The 16,058-nt window shown below is 51.2% G+C and overlaps 4 protein-coding genes across 4 annotated transcripts; 3 read left to right on the top strand and 1 right to left on the bottom strand.

Moving 5' to 3' along the window:
- The first annotated feature begins 918 nt into the window (after positions 1-918).
- On the top strand, positions 919-5,273 carry GGS25DRAFT_203596 (ras GEF). Its single transcript, XM_049256826.1, has 2 exons — positions 919-1,920; positions 1,993-5,273. The coding sequence occupies exons 1-2, from the start codon at positions 1,372-1,374 to the stop codon at positions 5,113-5,115; spliced, it is 3,672 nt and encodes a 1,223-aa protein (XP_049119409.1). The 5' UTR covers positions 919-1,371; the 3' UTR covers positions 5,116-5,273.
- Positions 5,274-7,142: 1,869 nt separating this feature from the next.
- GGS25DRAFT_203545 (glycoside hydrolase family 93 protein) lies at positions 7,143-8,917 on the top strand. Its single transcript, XM_049256825.1, has 2 exons — positions 7,143-8,823; positions 8,898-8,917. The coding sequence occupies exon 1, from the start codon at positions 7,254-7,256 to the stop codon at positions 8,397-8,399; it is 1,146 nt and encodes a 381-aa protein (XP_049119408.1). The 5' UTR covers positions 7,143-7,253; the 3' UTR covers positions 8,400-8,823; positions 8,898-8,917.
- GGS25DRAFT_530366 (PAF acetylhydrolase) lies at positions 8,917-11,372 on the top strand. Its single transcript, XM_049265371.1, has one exon. It carries the CDS (start codon positions 9,293-9,295, stop codon positions 11,087-11,089), a length of 1,797 nt encoding a protein of 598 aa, XP_049119407.1. The 5' UTR covers positions 8,917-9,292; the 3' UTR covers positions 11,090-11,372.
- A 50-nt stretch (positions 11,373-11,422) lies between these two features.
- On the bottom strand, positions 11,423-15,917 carry GGS25DRAFT_483475 (uncharacterized protein). Its single transcript, XM_049260375.1, has one exon. It carries the CDS (start codon positions 15,232-15,234, stop codon positions 11,815-11,817), a length of 3,420 nt encoding a protein of 1,139 aa, XP_049119406.1. The 5' UTR covers positions 15,235-15,917; the 3' UTR covers positions 11,423-11,814.
- Between the last annotated feature and the right edge of the window lie 141 nt (positions 15,918-16,058).

The following is a 16,058-nucleotide window of genomic DNA, read 5'->3' as shown; positions in this document are numbered from 1 at the left end:
AGGGCATAGAAGAGCAAGAGCGCATTGGTATCTCTTTTTTTTCTCCTGCATCTCCCCCTACATACCTTACCGTATCTGCGTTTTTTGTCCTACCATTTCTTTTCCTTCATACATTGCGCCCACTTACACAAGCTCGGCTTGATTTTGTAAGTCTGATAATCGCGGCTGCACAGAACGCAACTCAACGATCGCACGGGTCCGAGAGTACAATACAACACTTTTACCCTCTTTTCTATCTATCCATCTTTCCATCTGTCTACTTGGTCTACCTTTTCTCTAGCCGTCCCCACTTGAATGCGTTAATACAGTACATTAACCTAGACGTCAGTCAGTCGAGCTCGAATAACTAGTTGTAGTGTCACCTTTCCACTGCGCTTGAATTTGAACTTGGTCTTGCATTCAGAATACCCTCAAATACCCTCAAAAACAACATATAATTGGCAATCGAAGGGACGACGAAGAAACCGAATAAACCGAATAAATCGAATACGAAAGAACACCACAGAATTGGAAGTTATTTTGGAGGATTGGTGGAATTGCCAGCTGGGTCTCGTAAATCCTCACTCAACCTCGACATCTCTACCAGCTTGGAAACCCCGAATTGGAATTGGAATTGCCATTGCCTTGTTTTCTCTTTGAACCTTGGGTATACGAGCAAAGGTCTACCGAAAAAGTGATTTGGTGATTTATTTTATCGTGGCCTTTCCCATTCGTACGAAAAGAAAAGGATCGGAAGGCTTTGGTCTCGTTTACCGGGTTGCTGCATCGAAATCCACGAGGTACGCATACTAGCATAACTCCTTTCCGACCTCTTATCCCGCATCGTGCAACGGGGGAAGGTATCTCCTACGTTCCTCCGCACAATCCGCACTATACCTTCTCACTCAATTGAAGGGAGCTCGTCATAGGGAGGGAAATGCTTGAAATTCTACGTCAACATACCCTAAGCATTCCTAGCTCCTCCTTTCATGTATTTCATGTAGAATCCGATAACATCTAATCTGATCTCCCTACATTCCATTTCGAGTCATGTCTTCACATTACCTTACTCGCGCCTGTTCCTAATAACAAACGATTCCGTGCTGACGTCCATCTTACTTACACAGACCCTCGTCATCGTAACGCCGTTACTACTCACACAGTCGCGTTTCTCGCATCATCCAAATTCGGCATCCGAGAAACGCCTAGCCAATATCGTTTATGCCAGCCAGAACCTTATAGGCGCTCGAAAACGTGCAGAACAACCCGGAAGATAGAAGTCATTGTACGTTCTAAGGAGTTAGGGCCTCTCCTCTCCTAATCGCGGCTGTTGCGAAAGTAACAGCAACACCTTGTTCCCATGGTTCTCTACAGCGCAGGCCTACAGCAATCATGATGCTGGATGACCAACCCATGCGAGCGAGCCTTCAGGTTGCTCCCCTCGCAATCAACAAGTCCCGTTCCGAAAATGCGGCGGAGAGCGCGCTGGATGATGTTTCAGCAACAGCGACATCTGCACATCTATACTCACAGTCGCAAATAACCCCCCCATCAACCCCCAATGATTCTCAGGAAGAATTGGTTCCTGAGACACCGTCAAATCCTATATTCCACAATTTCCTACGGGCCTTTTACCCGTTTCAGCCTAACTATGCCATGACAGATTCGACGGTCACTTTACCACTAAATGAAGGAGATGTAGTCTTGGTTCATTCTATCCACACCAATGGATGGGCGGATGGAACTTTGCTAGTATCCGGTGCGAGGGGATGGTTACCGACGAATTATTGCGAGGCGTACGACCCGGATGAGATGAGAAACCTACTCAAGGCGCTCTTGAATTTTTGGGATCTGCTAAGGAGCGCGGCGACAAATGACCGAGACATATTTGGCAACCAGGAGTTTATGAAAGGCATTATAGCCGGTGTGCGCTATCTCTTGGTGAGATCTACCCCAACATAGTCGCACTCATTGTATGGTCTTTGTGATATACGAAAGCTAACTCTTTCATAGGAGCGGAGTCATTGTTTAACACGCGAATCAGCTACAATACAGAGAAGCGAGAGTTTACGGAAAGGAAGGAAATCTCTCCTCTCTGAACTCTCGTCTCTAGTAAAAACCGCGAAACGACTACAAGAAATGTTGAGATTTTCCCAAACTACTGAAGAAGTAAATGACATCATTGATGAGATGATCTTGAAGGCGTTCAAGATCGTCGTTAAAGGTGTTAGATTTCTTGACCTAATCGAGGAAGATAGGCGGTTACGTGCACGGGCAGTAACAGTAATGGCGACAGTTATTGAAGAATCGTTTGTTCCACCGACGCCACCGATGGAGTCGACTGCATTCGACAATAGCCAAGAAGATGATCAAGCTGCATCCACCCGAACGGATGCCAACGCAGGATGTACAAGTGGATTGGCGCCACCAGTAACCGAAGGTGTACAAACGGGGGAACCGACCAACAAGCGTCTATCTTCTGTTTACTCGCCTGCCAACGCGACAAATAATCGGTTGTCTCAAATCAACCCCTCCCATGGGCATCGAATGTCGGCCACTATATCACACAGAGTGTCTCTAGCCGGTCCTTCGTCATTGTCCCATTCCCAATCGCAGAACCTTGTTTCGGAGCGGCTCAATTCCTGTCACGATACGTTTTTGTCCCACTTGGGTTCTTTTATTGGACGGTTACACGTCCAATCTCAATCGCGACCGGAGCTGGCCCTTGCCATCAAACACTCGGTTATCTCTGGCGGGGACCTTTTCGCCGTGATTGACGCGATATGCGATCACAACACGTCTGTTTCGGAGACGTTGGGACAGTCACGCGTCGCTATGTACGATCGGATCCGAGATTTAGTTTATTCGGCCCGCGAAATACTGGGCAACAAAGGACCTGATGGTGAAGATGTTATCATGCCTCAAGATAATAGCCGGCTTCTATTCGCCGCGACCGGATGTGTAAAGGCAGCAGGCGAATGCGTTGCGAAAACGAAATGGGTTTTGGAAAAAATAGGCGATTTCGAATTCGAGTCCGATAATGGAAACTTGGGCATCGATTTAGGCGTATTCGAAGCCGTGACGGATAGTCGGCCACGAACACCCGCTGAGTCAACCATATCGGACGCCAAACCGTCCGAACCGTCGTCACATAGGCCCACGCACTCGGTCAATTCGTCGATCGACAAGCCCCTCCCCGAGGTCCCCGTGGACGAACAAGAGCAAGAGCGACGGGATTCGACGGATGCCTCCCCAACAGCCTCTCGTCCGCAATCGATGGTTATTGATGATGCTGCCTCGAGTATGGCATCCTCCGTATCATCCATCCGGCCTTCACTGCCAGCGTTACCGAAGCTTACTACATCACTTCCGCCGGAAGACCCGTACAGCCCCACAACAGAGGCTTCACACGACAGCGAGTTTCATACTTCGTTCCGCTCCGATACGGGTACCGCTTCTAGCTCCGGAAGCAACAGCACGTATCTCAGTCGCGATTCGGAATCTAGCATGGTGTCTGACACTTCAACTCGCGCCACTACCCCAGACATTACTCTCGCTCCGAAGGCCCAACCTTCTCTATCAGACTTGAGCACTGCGGGCAGCTCTAATATGAGCGAGGAAGCTGATGAGCTTGAGTCAAAACTGTTGGAGAAGACGTTTGCGCACGAGCTGATGTTTAACAAGGAGGGGCAAATTACTGGTGGCTCGCTCTCTGCCTTGGTTGAACGCCTCACAACACACGAAGCAACACCGGACGCCATGTTTGTGTCTGCCTTTTACCTAACCTTCCGACTTTTCTGTACGCCCATCAAGTTGGTTGAGAGCCTTGTTGAGCGGTTCGATTATGTGGGCGAAAACCCCAATACCGCGAGCCCTGTCAGACTACGAGTATATAACGTTCTAAAGGGGTGGATGGAGTCTCATTGGCGTGACGCTACTGACCATGAAGCACTACCACATATCCAGAGCTTCGCTGAGTTCAAGCTCGGGCCTCTTCTGCCATCGGCAGGAAAACGAATCATGGAACTCTCACTCAGAGTTTCCTCTACGACTGGTTCCCTCGTTCCGCGTCTTGTGTCCTCCATGGGAAAGACAAGTACCTCGATTTCTCAATACATACCTGTGGATACGCCTCTTCCCCATCCCATTCTATCCAAAAGTCAACAGGGTCTCCTCAACAATTGGAAATCAGGCGGCAGTCTCCCTTCTTTTCTCGATTTTGAGCCCCTTGAAATTGCTCGCCAACTAACTCTTCGGCAAATGAACATCTTCTGTTCCATTTTACCCGAGGAGCTGTTGGGTTCGCAGTGGATGAAGAAGAATGGCGCGGCTTCGCCGAATGTAAAAGCGATGTCCGGGCTTTCTACCGATCTATCCAACCTCGTAGCAGACACTATCCTTCAATATCCAGAAGTGAAAAAGCGCGCCGTGGTCATCAAACAATGGATCAAGATTGCACATCAATGCCTTGAGCTTAACAACTACGACGGCCTCATGGCTATTGTGTGTAGCTTAAACAACTCGGTCATCAGTCGTTTGCGCAAGACTTGGGAGCTCGTCAGCCTCAAACGACGCGAAATGCTAAAGTCCCTGCAAGCTATAGTCGAACCTGCCAGTAACAACAAAGTCCTTCGAGCACGCCTCCAAGGTCACGTTCCCCCATGTCTGCCCTTCCTTGGCATGTTCCTGACCGATCTTACCTTTGTGGACATCGGCAACCCTGCCACAAAACAGCTACCTAGCGCTGGGTCGGACGACAATGGGTTGACGGTGATCAACTTCGACAAGCATACGCGAACGGCTAAAATTATCGGCGAACTACAACGATTTCAAATCCCGTATAGACTCGCGGAAGTTCCTGACATGCAGGAATGGATTCAGGCCAAGATTGCCCTGGTAAAGGAATCCGACCAAGGCAACGTCCAAGTTAGTTATTACCGGAAAAGTTTGATGCTTGAGCCGAGAGAAAACTTTCTGAGTACGAGGACTCCAACTGAGTCGACGCCATCCGGTCAAAAGGGTGATTTGTTTGGCTGGATATCAAGAGACCGTCATAACAATAACAATAACAACAACAGCAACAGCAACAGCAACAGCAACAACAACAACAACCACACTTTTCCTCTTTCTACATAACGACATACCTATTTGATTTTCCTGTCGCGGAATCGCTGTTCCACGACTAGTACCACCATTACTTTTATTCGCCCTTATATTTACTACTAGTATTACCGTCACCTCATTATTTTTTCATCACATTTATTGATACCCCTGTTGTTTCTGCGTCTTTATTGAGTTCTATTACGAAGCATTTGGGGCTTAGGACACTTGGTTGGTGTTCATTTGAGGTATCGCATCAGATACTGGCGTTTATAGGCAAGGAAATGGGAACGACCTTACAACTTCTATTGTGGACTCATGTGTTTTGAGTCACATACATATCGCCTTGGGGATGAGCCGGTTAGGCCAAACTACGAGAGAAAAAGGGGGGAGTGGGTGGGGGCCGGTTATTTGTGGATGCAATTGTTTGGACTACAAAAGCAGGAGAGGTTTGGCATACCTTCGAATGGCAATTCGTAGGTCAAAGGGAAAAGTTCAGGCTTTTAACGAGGTGATTGTATGTTTGTGTGGGATGTTTTTTCGGGGAGGAGGGGGTAACGCAAGAATGCGTAAGGGGAAGCACAACGCAATACATTTGTACCGTGTAATGGGCTCTACTGTGGTAGATGCGTATTGTATAAGGTAGCTTTTGTATGAGATCCAGGAATATGTACGACCCAAGCTTTGCGCTGGGTAAATCATGCCTGGCTGTTCCAAGTCAACGCCGTGTTTCGTGTGTTGAATTCATCCCACTCCCAAGGCCAAGGTTGAGAATCCAAAATCAAATTAACTATGGCAAATCATTCGTTCAATATTGAGTGAGATGTGGGTTGTACATCCATGTTTTCATGTTCTTTCTGTTTATGTACATAGTAAAGACCTATTATTTGTTTCTTGCTAGGTGTTTAGAATTCATTTACGACTTTGTTTGTTGAATCTTTGTTGTTGATTATCTGAAATATCTATGAGTTGTGGTGCTATATGGCCAGGTTGGTAGGTAGGTAGGTAGGTACCTGGTTGCTATCCATAGGCAAAGTGCCGTCGCTTCCGCGCGTATTCGGAATTCTTAATTGCTAACAAGCATATCGTTATATGTTCGGTGGAGCTACTATCGGTCAGCGCTTGGGCATATATATAGCTGAGGCCCCCCATGTTATTATACCGTAAATCTGGTCATGTCTGACTTTACGAAGCTATTTTCGGCCAGGTTATGGTAAAGGTTATGAAAGCCGTCAAACATCCGCGTGACATCCTCAGACGTAAATACACTAGTTATCGGGGAGCTGACCTTAGTTATCCTGTTAATCCCCTATGTCTATCAGTTCCCCCTTAAGGCATGGGTATCGAAGGCTGAGCTGAACTAGCTAACCTGGTCGGCTGGAGATGCTGAATATAAATAGCTTATGTAAGTGGGTTTTCTTCGTATCCGTCGAACTTGGCGTATCCATTTACCTCCCCATAGGTGCGCATGGGCAATGGGGGAGCTATTTTTTTTTGTTTTGGAGACAAAGAACTTGGTGGCCCATTTTACATACATGTACATATGTAGTAGGCACGTGTGGGGAAAAGAGGAGAACGAAAAAGGGGTATGGCTCCGTTACCCCATCCCATCGGAGGCTGGGGTTGGCATGGAATATGGGCAGGTTAAGGTTAGATGATGAAATACCACCCTTGATGGTGCTTTTTTACATAGTAAGACCCTCAGGTCATGTCCATGTACCAGCTCAGGAGAGAGAAAAATCCGTAAATCAGCGTAGGTCTAGGCTCCCCCCCCCCCTTACCCAGTTCGTCTTGGGGGGAGATCGATGATTGGGTCGACTAAGTTGAAATCCGGGGTAGCATGGGAGAAAAAGATCTTGATTCGCTTTGTGCGGAGTAGTTTTCGGCGGAGAGAATAGCGAGTCGCATGTGGCATCATGTTATGGCAGGTATGGATGCATTACTTTTTAACCGCAATGCGCCTATATTGCAAACTAGGCAGGTATCGGTATGCATATATAACTTGGAGATGGTACCTTACTTTATCTACCTACCTACCTAGGTGCCTTACATATATTCAGCAGCAGCGGGAAGATCTCCAACGTGAAGATCACTTCCATCGAATTGCACATCATCACCACCTGCCCGTCTGTGTCCGTCCTACCTACCCAAGGTAGCGAAGCCTTAAAAAAAAAATGTTGCTCTACGAACAACTGCTAGCGAGCCTAGCCCTCCTCTCCCTCCCCGCCACCGCGCTCCCCCAAACGTCCGACTCGTCCGAGGTGAAGGAGCTCTCGCGGGTGGTCATCTTCACGCCGCCCTCGGACTACAAGGACCCGCGGGTGCTGTACGCGCGCACGGCGCAGCTGCCCAACGACGAGCTCCTCGCCACCTGGGAGAACTACAGCCCCGAGCCCCCCGCCGTCTACTTCCCCGTCTACAAGTCCACCGACAAGGGCGCCACCTGGACGGAGCTCTCGCGCGTCGAGGACCAGGGGTACGGCTACGGCCTGCGCTACCAGCCCGAGCTGTACGTGCTGCCCGAGGACTTCGCCGGGTTCAAGGCGGGGACCGTGCTGCTGGCCGGGTCCTCCATCCCGACGGACCTCTCCTCGACGCAGCTCGACCTCTACGCGTCCGAGGACAGCGGCCAGACGTGGAAGTTCCTCAGCCACGTGGCGGCCGGCGGGGAGGCGCAGCCCAACAACGGCGTCACGCCCGTCTGGGAGCCGTTCCTCCTGCTGCACAACGGCAAGCTGATCTACTACTACTCGGACCAGCGGGACCCGGCGCACGGGCAGAAGCTGGTGCACCAGACGTCGTCGGACCTGCTGACCTGGGGCCCCGTCGTCGACGACGTCGCGTACCCGACCTACAGCCAGCGCCCCGGCATGCCGACCCTCGCGCTGCTGCCCAACGGCGAGTACATCTACCTGTACGAGTACGGCGGCGGGCCGAACCCGGCCAACTCCGGCACGTTCCCCGTCTACTACCGGCTGTCGAGCGACCCGGAGGCGATCGGCGCCGCGGCGCACCACCTGCTGCGCACGACGGACGGCACGGTGCCGACGGGCTCGCCCTACGTCGTCTGGTCGTCCGCCGGCGGCGTCAACGGCACCATCGTGGTGTCCTCCGGGTGCTGCTCGGACATCTACGTCAACACGGCGCTGGGGGCCGAGGGCGCGTGGAGGAAAGTGGCGTCGCCCGAGGCGGCGTCGTACACGCGGTCGCTGCGCGTGTTCCAGGAGGACCCGAGCTCGCTGCTGATTGCGGGGGGCGGGAGGCTGCCGCCGAGCACGACGAATAAGGTTACGATCAGTGTTATGAAGGTGCCTGCGTAGAGGTGGGGTGTGGGGTGTGAATGTGTTTGCGGGTGTGCTTGCGTCTGTGCCTAAATATTTATCGGATAAATCTCCTCTGCTATGCTGAAAATAATATATATCTATTTTGTTTATCCCTTCTAGAAGTATCGAAATATGCATACCGACCCCAAATAAACCATTTTGACATAGGTAGTGAGAGATTACTGGCCGGTGAATAACCTAAGCTGCCTTGACGGCACGAGAAATATGTCCGTAGGTACCTAGATACTGTCCAGTCCTTTGCTGCTATGCTAACTTTGTCAACTTTACTAACTAGGTACCTAAACTCGAAAAGTTTTCAGAAATAAGTACATATATCTATTAAGGCTTCCATGGGTTGGGTAGGGTCAGTAGGCATGCTGTTACCTATATAACTGAACCGCACCGTTGAGAAAACTAGTAGGTAGCGTAGCCGGCTCTAAGCTGCCTAGGTTAGGCACAATACCTACAAGAACATCCAAGCTAAAGAATTCCAAGATGGCGTCACCTCCACATAAACAGACTGACAGGGCCGACGGCTTTGACTCTAAGAGAGTTAAATATTGGATTCAATTTATTTACTTGTATTGGCTTAAAACCTGAATGCTTAGAATGTACTAACCTCATCGAACGGTTCACAGCTCAGACACTGTAGAAGCCACTTGCGTAACAGGTGGGGGTTTATACATCATCATCATCATCGGATGTACGTATTATTCTTGGAATGAATTCCAGTCCTAGATACCTAGTATGTATATATTTGCTCAGCCACTTGAACCCATCCCATTCTTCGGAACATGACTTGATAACCTACATCTAGATACTGTACGTATCGATGAACGAATTGAAACCAACAAAACACCTAGGTTACCATCTTAATCCTGCAAGCAAAGATGAAGCCATTCCCAGACGCACCACCACCACCACCACCCTCCTTCCTCTCACCCAGGCCACCACCCCCCCGCATCCTCCGACCACGACTACCATGGCGCCACCTCGCCTGCTCCGCCGCAGCGCTCTACTTCGTGTACTGCTCCACCGCATCCCAGCCCATCATATTCCCCACCCCCCTCTTCGTCGCGGGCGTGCTCCCCGCGTACACGGGCCCGCACGCGGTGGGGACAGTGGACGTCGAGGTGCCGGCTGCCGAGGCGAGGGTTGTTGGCGACGGGGCGCGGTTCAAGGGAAGCGGGGACAGTGCGTTTGCGCTGGAGACGGTGCTGTTCTCGCTGTACTATCCCGCGGGCACGCGCGCCGTCTCCTCCCACAGGCACGAGGAGAAAGGGGAGAAGCAGAAACACCACCACCACCACCCCTGGGTCGCCAGCCCGATATCCGCCACGGCACGGGGCTACGCCAGGTTCGCGCGTGCTGATGCCTTCTTACCCTTCGTCGATAAGTTGTTCGAGGTCGCGCTGAAGGTGCTGGTGGGCGGCGTGGAGATTCCGGCGAGCGTGGACGTCCCGCTTGCGGATGTGGGGGAGGGGCGGGGTGTGGATCAACCTCGGTCGGCGGGGGGGAGAAATGGAAGGAAAGGGGAAGAAGAAGAGAAGGAGGAGGAGGTGGAAGTAGAGATGGAAAAGGTCCTGAACATCGTCGCCCGAGGCGAAGGGTTCCCCGTCGTCGTCTTCTCACACGGCATGGCGAGCAGCCGCACCGATTACACGCACTACGCGGGCGAGCTGGCGTCGCGCGGGTGTGTTGTTGCGCTGGTTGAGCACAGGGATGGCTCGTGTCCGGGGACGGTGGTGATGCGGCGGGGTGAAGCGGACAAGGTGAGGTTGACATTCCGTGCGGACGAGGTTGAGTACCCGTCTGCGTCGGTAGACGGTGAGGGGGTAGGGGGAGAAGAAGTCTCGATCGAGAAGTTCAAAAAAGCACAGCTCGACTTCCGCGAGGCCGAGATCGAAGAAGTGGTGTCTGTCCTCCGCCGAATAAACGACGGCCACGGAAAGCAGGTCCGCGCCTCGAATGCCCGTGGCGGGGAAGGCAGGGACTTCGAGAGCTGGACCGCCCGCCTCAACACCCAGCACATGGTCATCGCAGGCCACAGCTACGGCGCAACCGGCGCGTTGCAAGCGCTCCGCGGGGGGCCAAGCCACCGCCGCCCCTTCCACGGCGCCGTGATCCTCGACCCCGGGAAGCAGAGCGGCCGGCTCAACGACGACGTGAGGGTGCCCATACTGGTTATCCACAGTAACTCATGGAGCCGCACCACGCACAGCAACCGCGCACTGTTCTACGGCCGCCCCCACTTCGCCACCGTCCGCGACCTCGTCGAAAACGCCAACCTTCGCGGCGCGCCCTCCTGGTTCGCGACGTCGCTCGGGACTTCCCACCCGTCTGTCACCGACGCGCCGCTTCTATTTCCGCGGCTGCTATCTTGGACGACGGGCGCGAGGATTGAGGTGGGGGAGGGGCTGAGGCAGTATGTTCATGTTACGGAGGACTTTTTGTGGTTTTTGCTGTTAGGGGAGGGGGAGACGAGGGGGCTGTTGAAGGAGAAGGCGGAGTTTGAGGAGCTGGATGAGGGGAGGGGGTTTGGGGTTTGGAGGCCGGGGCAGGGGCAGGGGCGGGGGGAGAAGGGGAAGGGTGGGAAGGGGGAAGAGGAGGAGGAGGAAGAAGAAGAAGAAAGGGGGGAGTGGTGGGATTGGAGAAGGTTTTGGCAGGTTCATGTTTCTCCGAATTAGAATGTGATGATTTTGGCAAGGAGGCGGAGAGTTAGGGAGATAGGGCGGGCGATGTGCAGTATATGTGATATTCAGCGAATGTGCCTAGGAGTTGGGTTGGCTATGAGGTTTATGTAAAGGCTACGGGTGGGAAAAATGGACATGAACATAGGCAGTACGGATGACAAAATTATAGAAACATACTAATCCATAGGTATGGACAGATATAGATAGGTACTATATTGAATGTCAAGTCGTCAGCCACCTCTATAATCTACTTAGGTTAGGGTGGTATACCAAGCTCCCATACCAATGTCTTACTATCACTTTCATCATTCCAAGGCATAATCCCCATCAGGAACCAGGATATTATTATTATTATACTTATTATAGTGGCTCGCGCAGGTACCTAGGCACTTAAGGTATGCAGCGACGAAAGCGAGTCGGTTTGCTTTCCGTATCTACCTAACCTAGGTAGGTGTAGTTCCCAAATCCAACTCCAAGAAACCAGCAATTCCTTTTATACTCCGGCAAACCCATTGTATATCTATGCTACCAGTCCTGGATATCCCTAATACTACACGCCGTGAAACCGTAATCAAGTGGGACATACAAGCCATATACCATGCCACGTATATCGTCCACCTGCATGCCACGCCAATCCCACTACCATCACTCAACTGAAGAGATGTCATAGGTAGCTACCAGACATTCACTTGTCAGCCGGGAAGACGCTTTAGAAACCTCTAGATCCTGCCCTGGTCCACAACTTGCCGGCCTAGGATCTCAATCTCTCCCGACTCAGCAGTGCGACGTCGCTCCATCACCCAGCGTGTCTCGCCACTATCCTCTTCTTTGGTGTATGATATGCTGTCTGCGCTTCCTCTGTGCCTGTGACCCATGTTAGGACTCCTTTGAGATGGCACACCTATCGTAGGACTCATATTCTCCGCAAAAGGTCTCGGTAATGTACCCGACGCTGACGTGCATGTGCTTCCAGTCGACTTCCTCTTCTCCGTTAGGGGACTTGCTTCCTCGTCCTCGAAAACGGGTGGGCAACCTGAAGATGGTTGCATGGGAGAGAAGACTGGCGCGCTGACAGGAGATGCGGAAGACGTTGGATCGGAGTGTGATGGGATACTGAGGGGTGGGATAGCATGGTTTGGAAGGCCTGACATGGACATGGTCAGTGTAGGACTGCCCGAACCGCTACCTGGTCCTGTTGAATCCTGACTAATGATGGAAAAGGTAGAGTTCTTGCGAGCATGCGAAGGCGCAAACCCATGCTGATCTTGATTCCACGGGCTCGTAGCTCCATTTCTATCACTGGGTGATCCGTCGCGTGAGCTCACTAATGAGGCTTGGGAGCCACCCCAGGCCCTAGAGCGTAGGCGAAGCAGGGCGGATAGCGACATATTATCGTCGTCGGCCATCATCGCCAGCTGAGCCAAACCAGGACTCTGCAAGGGTGCGTTCGGATTTGCGCTTTGAGGTATTCCTAGACTCATGATGGAATTTCGGTTCGAGTACTCGGAGCGTTCCGTGATAGGTGTCAAATTCGGCTCCCGGGAAACGACGCGACCGGAAGTGGAGCGATTGACACCACTTGGCCCAAAATAACCACCATGGGAATAATGGAACAGGTTTTTCTCGCTAAGCACATTGGTGTTATTAGTATTATGATGAACGTTAAGCGGTGCTGGTACAGAATAAAACCCGAATTCCTGTCCATACCAGCCATCCGAGTCGTTCGCCAGAGCACTAGCGTTAGCCTCTGCGATAATGTCGTCGTCGTCGAGCTCGTAATCGTCCAGTCCCGACGATAGCTCATTGTCGTAATCGTACCCATTGAGTTCATCTAGCTCTTCGGGTGGGTGATAGGAGGATCCTGTTGTGGTGGGGGATGTCACTGTAAGCTCGGTAGGCAACGATGGAGATGAATCTCTTCGAAATTTGCCCGAAGCAGCGGCTTCATAAGCTGCGGCTGCAAGGGCCGCCTGATAGGCTGCTATTTGGTCTTGGTCTGCAGGAGGCAAGCCAGCAATGGACGACTGCCGCTCCTCTATGCGTGGAACCTGGTCTTCGTTGATCTCTGCTTCCGTCGGTTTGGACTGTAGGTCAGCACTGAGTGAAGTATGCGCTGTGGAGTGCGAGAGTTCAGACTGCGCCGACAATCTGGAGGTTATGTCTGATTCTCGCCTCTTCGACCCCTCTGTATCCTCCGTCTCCTGTTTTCCTGTTCTCTGTGACAATGCCCTGGCAAACAGTCCTGGGATAGGCCGTCCATATTGATCGGTGTCATCCAGGTCAAATATGGACTCGTCGAATGCCGAGCCGTCACCCTCTCCATCAAAATCATGGATTAGACCATCATTAAAATAAAGCTCATCATCTTTATCAAGCTTTCTTTGTGCTATAGGCTCCTGCGACTGCTGTTGAAATGAGACTTGCTCCGGTACTCCCCCAGCAGCCTCAAGCCCCTGGATGCCAAGTCCAGTTGGGGTATTCTGTTCAGAAGTCTGTTTGGAAAGCGCCTCAATCTGGGCCTGAAGATAAGCGTCAGGGGATAGCTGAGCATCCGGGGTCTCCCCAGTTTTGGCGTAGCCAATGACACTACCATCAGCATCCCTAGGGGTAGGTAATAGTCCAGTGCCATAAGGGCTCGTTAGCTCGGAAACGGGGTTCGATCTCTGGAAAGTAAAGCCCGCAAAGTTTTCTTGATCATTGTCGGGGTCGTCTACGCCCTCGAAATGATCCTCTTCGTACTCGTCTAGATCAGCATTTACACCTGGTATCCGCTCTTCTAAGCCATCATCGTAATCCATTGCGTCATAGTCAAAGGCATCTTCATCGAAGTCATCGAAACGAGAATCCCGGGGGGCAGGAACCTCAATCTTCTTATCCTGTTCTCGTTGCCGATGACGTTCTTCCAATAGCTTTTCCTGCCTCGCTGCGCCAATCATATCAAAACTGAACCGGGAAGATGTGCTCTTCATATGTTTTGGTACGGACGAAAGAACGTCACGAGCAGATGCTTCTGATACATTGCGTGATAACGACCTGATTGATGCTGGGACGGAGCTCTTTCTCCTCTGGCTGTTCATCTCATTCCTAGACATAACACTCATTTGTCCATTTCTAGAACTCCGAGACTTCTGAATAGACCCCGTGTCTACCGATAATGTCCGAGAACCCGTGGACGATGTTCTAGTGGATACGGAAGTACCATCTTTAGGAGGCACCGGAGGTGCTGCCACGGAAGATGAAGGAGACTCTACGATAGGTGATACGGTGTCTTGGCGAGGCTTCTCAGCCACTGAAGCCGTGTGCTCACTACTCGATACAACTTTTCTCGGCCGCGGAGCACTAAAATCATGCACTCGGGTACCCCTAATTCGAGGATCGTACGAAGGCTCGTCGTCGTGGCCGCGTAATGGTAAAGTAAGATCTGGTATATTCTGACTAGTCTTCCTCCGCATTAACAACGTCGACATGGGGTTCTTCAGAAACGGCAGACTCTTTTTGCCCCTGGGAGCACCTTGAGGCGCCGGTTGGGTTTGCAAAGTCTGCGGCTCCGAAGTCATCCTAGCGCCCGGCGGTCTTTTCCCTGACGCGACCACATTCTGAGATGTGGGTGTGACAAAGGAAGAGGCAGCCTTGGTAGGTCTCGCAGGTGGCGGCTGACGATTGAAAACTGGGGGTTCTGACACATTGCTCGTCTTTCTATCGGGTGGCCCTGGTCGCGATAGCTCTTGGCTTTGGCGATACTTCTGCAAAGCCAATCCACCGATAAAGCCAGTATCCTCGCTGTATGGTGATCGCGGCAGCGGTTTCGACTCCTCTCGGGGATTTGATTCGAGGTTCGCGACATTGATTGATAAATCTGAGTCGGCCGAAGAAATTCTCGCAATGGGTGGCAAGACAGGCGGTTGCTGTTGCGATTGAGGTGACGCTACCTGAGAAGGTGACTGCAATGGTGGCTGGCCATGGCCATGAGCAAAGGGAACGGAGGTGGCTGATCGCGGTCGGATCTCTGGAGCGGGAACTCCATCTTCGGGGACAAGCTGGGCTGGCTGAAGAGCTGTAGCATCCCAAGGACTATTTTCGGGGATGGGGGAAGAGGGATTGGACGGGCCCCGTCTATGGAAGCGGAGATGTGAGAGCATTCCGATGGGTTGGATCTAAAAAGTTAGACCTTGCAGACCGACTCCCAACATGACTCGGACGGGAACAGCTATTAGGGTTCCCAAGGGCTTTAGGCAGGATGTAACGTTTGTCGGCAGGGATGAGAGATGAATTTACACCGATATTTCAGGTGACGTTAAGTAAAGAAGGAGTTGGTTGGTTAGAATGATGTTCTGTCGCATGTATGCGTAGAAGACAAGAACGGGAAAAAATGGATCGTCGCGATATCAAGGGATCGACAGCATCTATGAACATCAAGCAACTACGTAGTTATGTAGGCTGCTATGTAGGTGAGGGTGTTGTATATATACAAGTACAGAGTATTGAGTACTGACGATCAAATAGCGACGTAAGATGCCTGTAAATAAACGTAATCTTCAAGATTTAAAGATTTCAATGTTGATTGAATTGAGTTAAGTCGAGCTCAAGTTCGGGTTTGAGTACGAGTTGAGGGGTTGAATTTGTAGGGATGTGTCGTCTATATTATTGGTTGTAAAAGAGTGAAAGAAAAAAGAAAAAAGGTTGAAGCTTTTGGTTTTCTAATCTTTATCAGTTTAGGTATGTAGGTATTTTCTCTTCTTTGGTCTGTTTGACGTCTTATTATTATTTTGCGCTGTTATGTTCTGCTCTTTCCTTCCCTTTCGAGTTATTTGATGAATTTCCTTGAATGACAACGTTACGCAGCTTTATTATCCCCTCGAGACCCAACACCGGGCTTTTTAGCGCCCCCCATATTTTGAGCCTCGCTGGCGAATAAAATACAAGAGCTTAGACCTACTCTCCATATATTTATCTGAGCTTATTT

This window comes from Hypoxylon fragiforme, assembly GCF_022984875.1.
Source record: "Hypoxylon fragiforme strain CBS 206.31 chromosome Unknown GGS25scaffold_3, whole genome shotgun sequence".
Classification (NCBI taxonomy): Eukaryota; Fungi; Ascomycota; class Sordariomycetes; order Xylariales; family Hypoxylaceae; genus Hypoxylon; species Hypoxylon fragiforme.
Note: the sequence above shows the minus strand (reverse complement) of the source record. Positions and strands in the feature narration are given on the sequence as shown.

Bases quoted from the DNA above. Each gene is read 5' to 3' on its own strand.
- GGS25DRAFT_203596 (XM_049256826.1), top strand. From the start codon at position 1,372: ATGATGCTGGATGACCAACCCATGCGAGCGAGCCTTCAGGTTGCTCCC. The intron at 1,921-1,992 runs GTGAGATCTACC...ACTCTTTCATAG, and splicing joins CCGGTGTGCGCTATCTCTTG to GAGCGGAGTCATTGTTTAAC.
- GGS25DRAFT_203545 (XM_049256825.1), top strand. From the start codon at position 7,254: ATGTTGCTCTACGAACAACTGCTAGCGAGCCTAGCCCTCCTCTCCCTC.
- GGS25DRAFT_530366 (XM_049265371.1), top strand. From the start codon at position 9,293: ATGAAGCCATTCCCAGACGCACCACCACCACCACCACCCTCCTTCCTC.
- GGS25DRAFT_483475 (XM_049260375.1), bottom strand. From the start codon at position 15,234: ATGCTCTCACATCTCCGCTTCCATAGACGGGGCCCGTCCAATCCCTCT.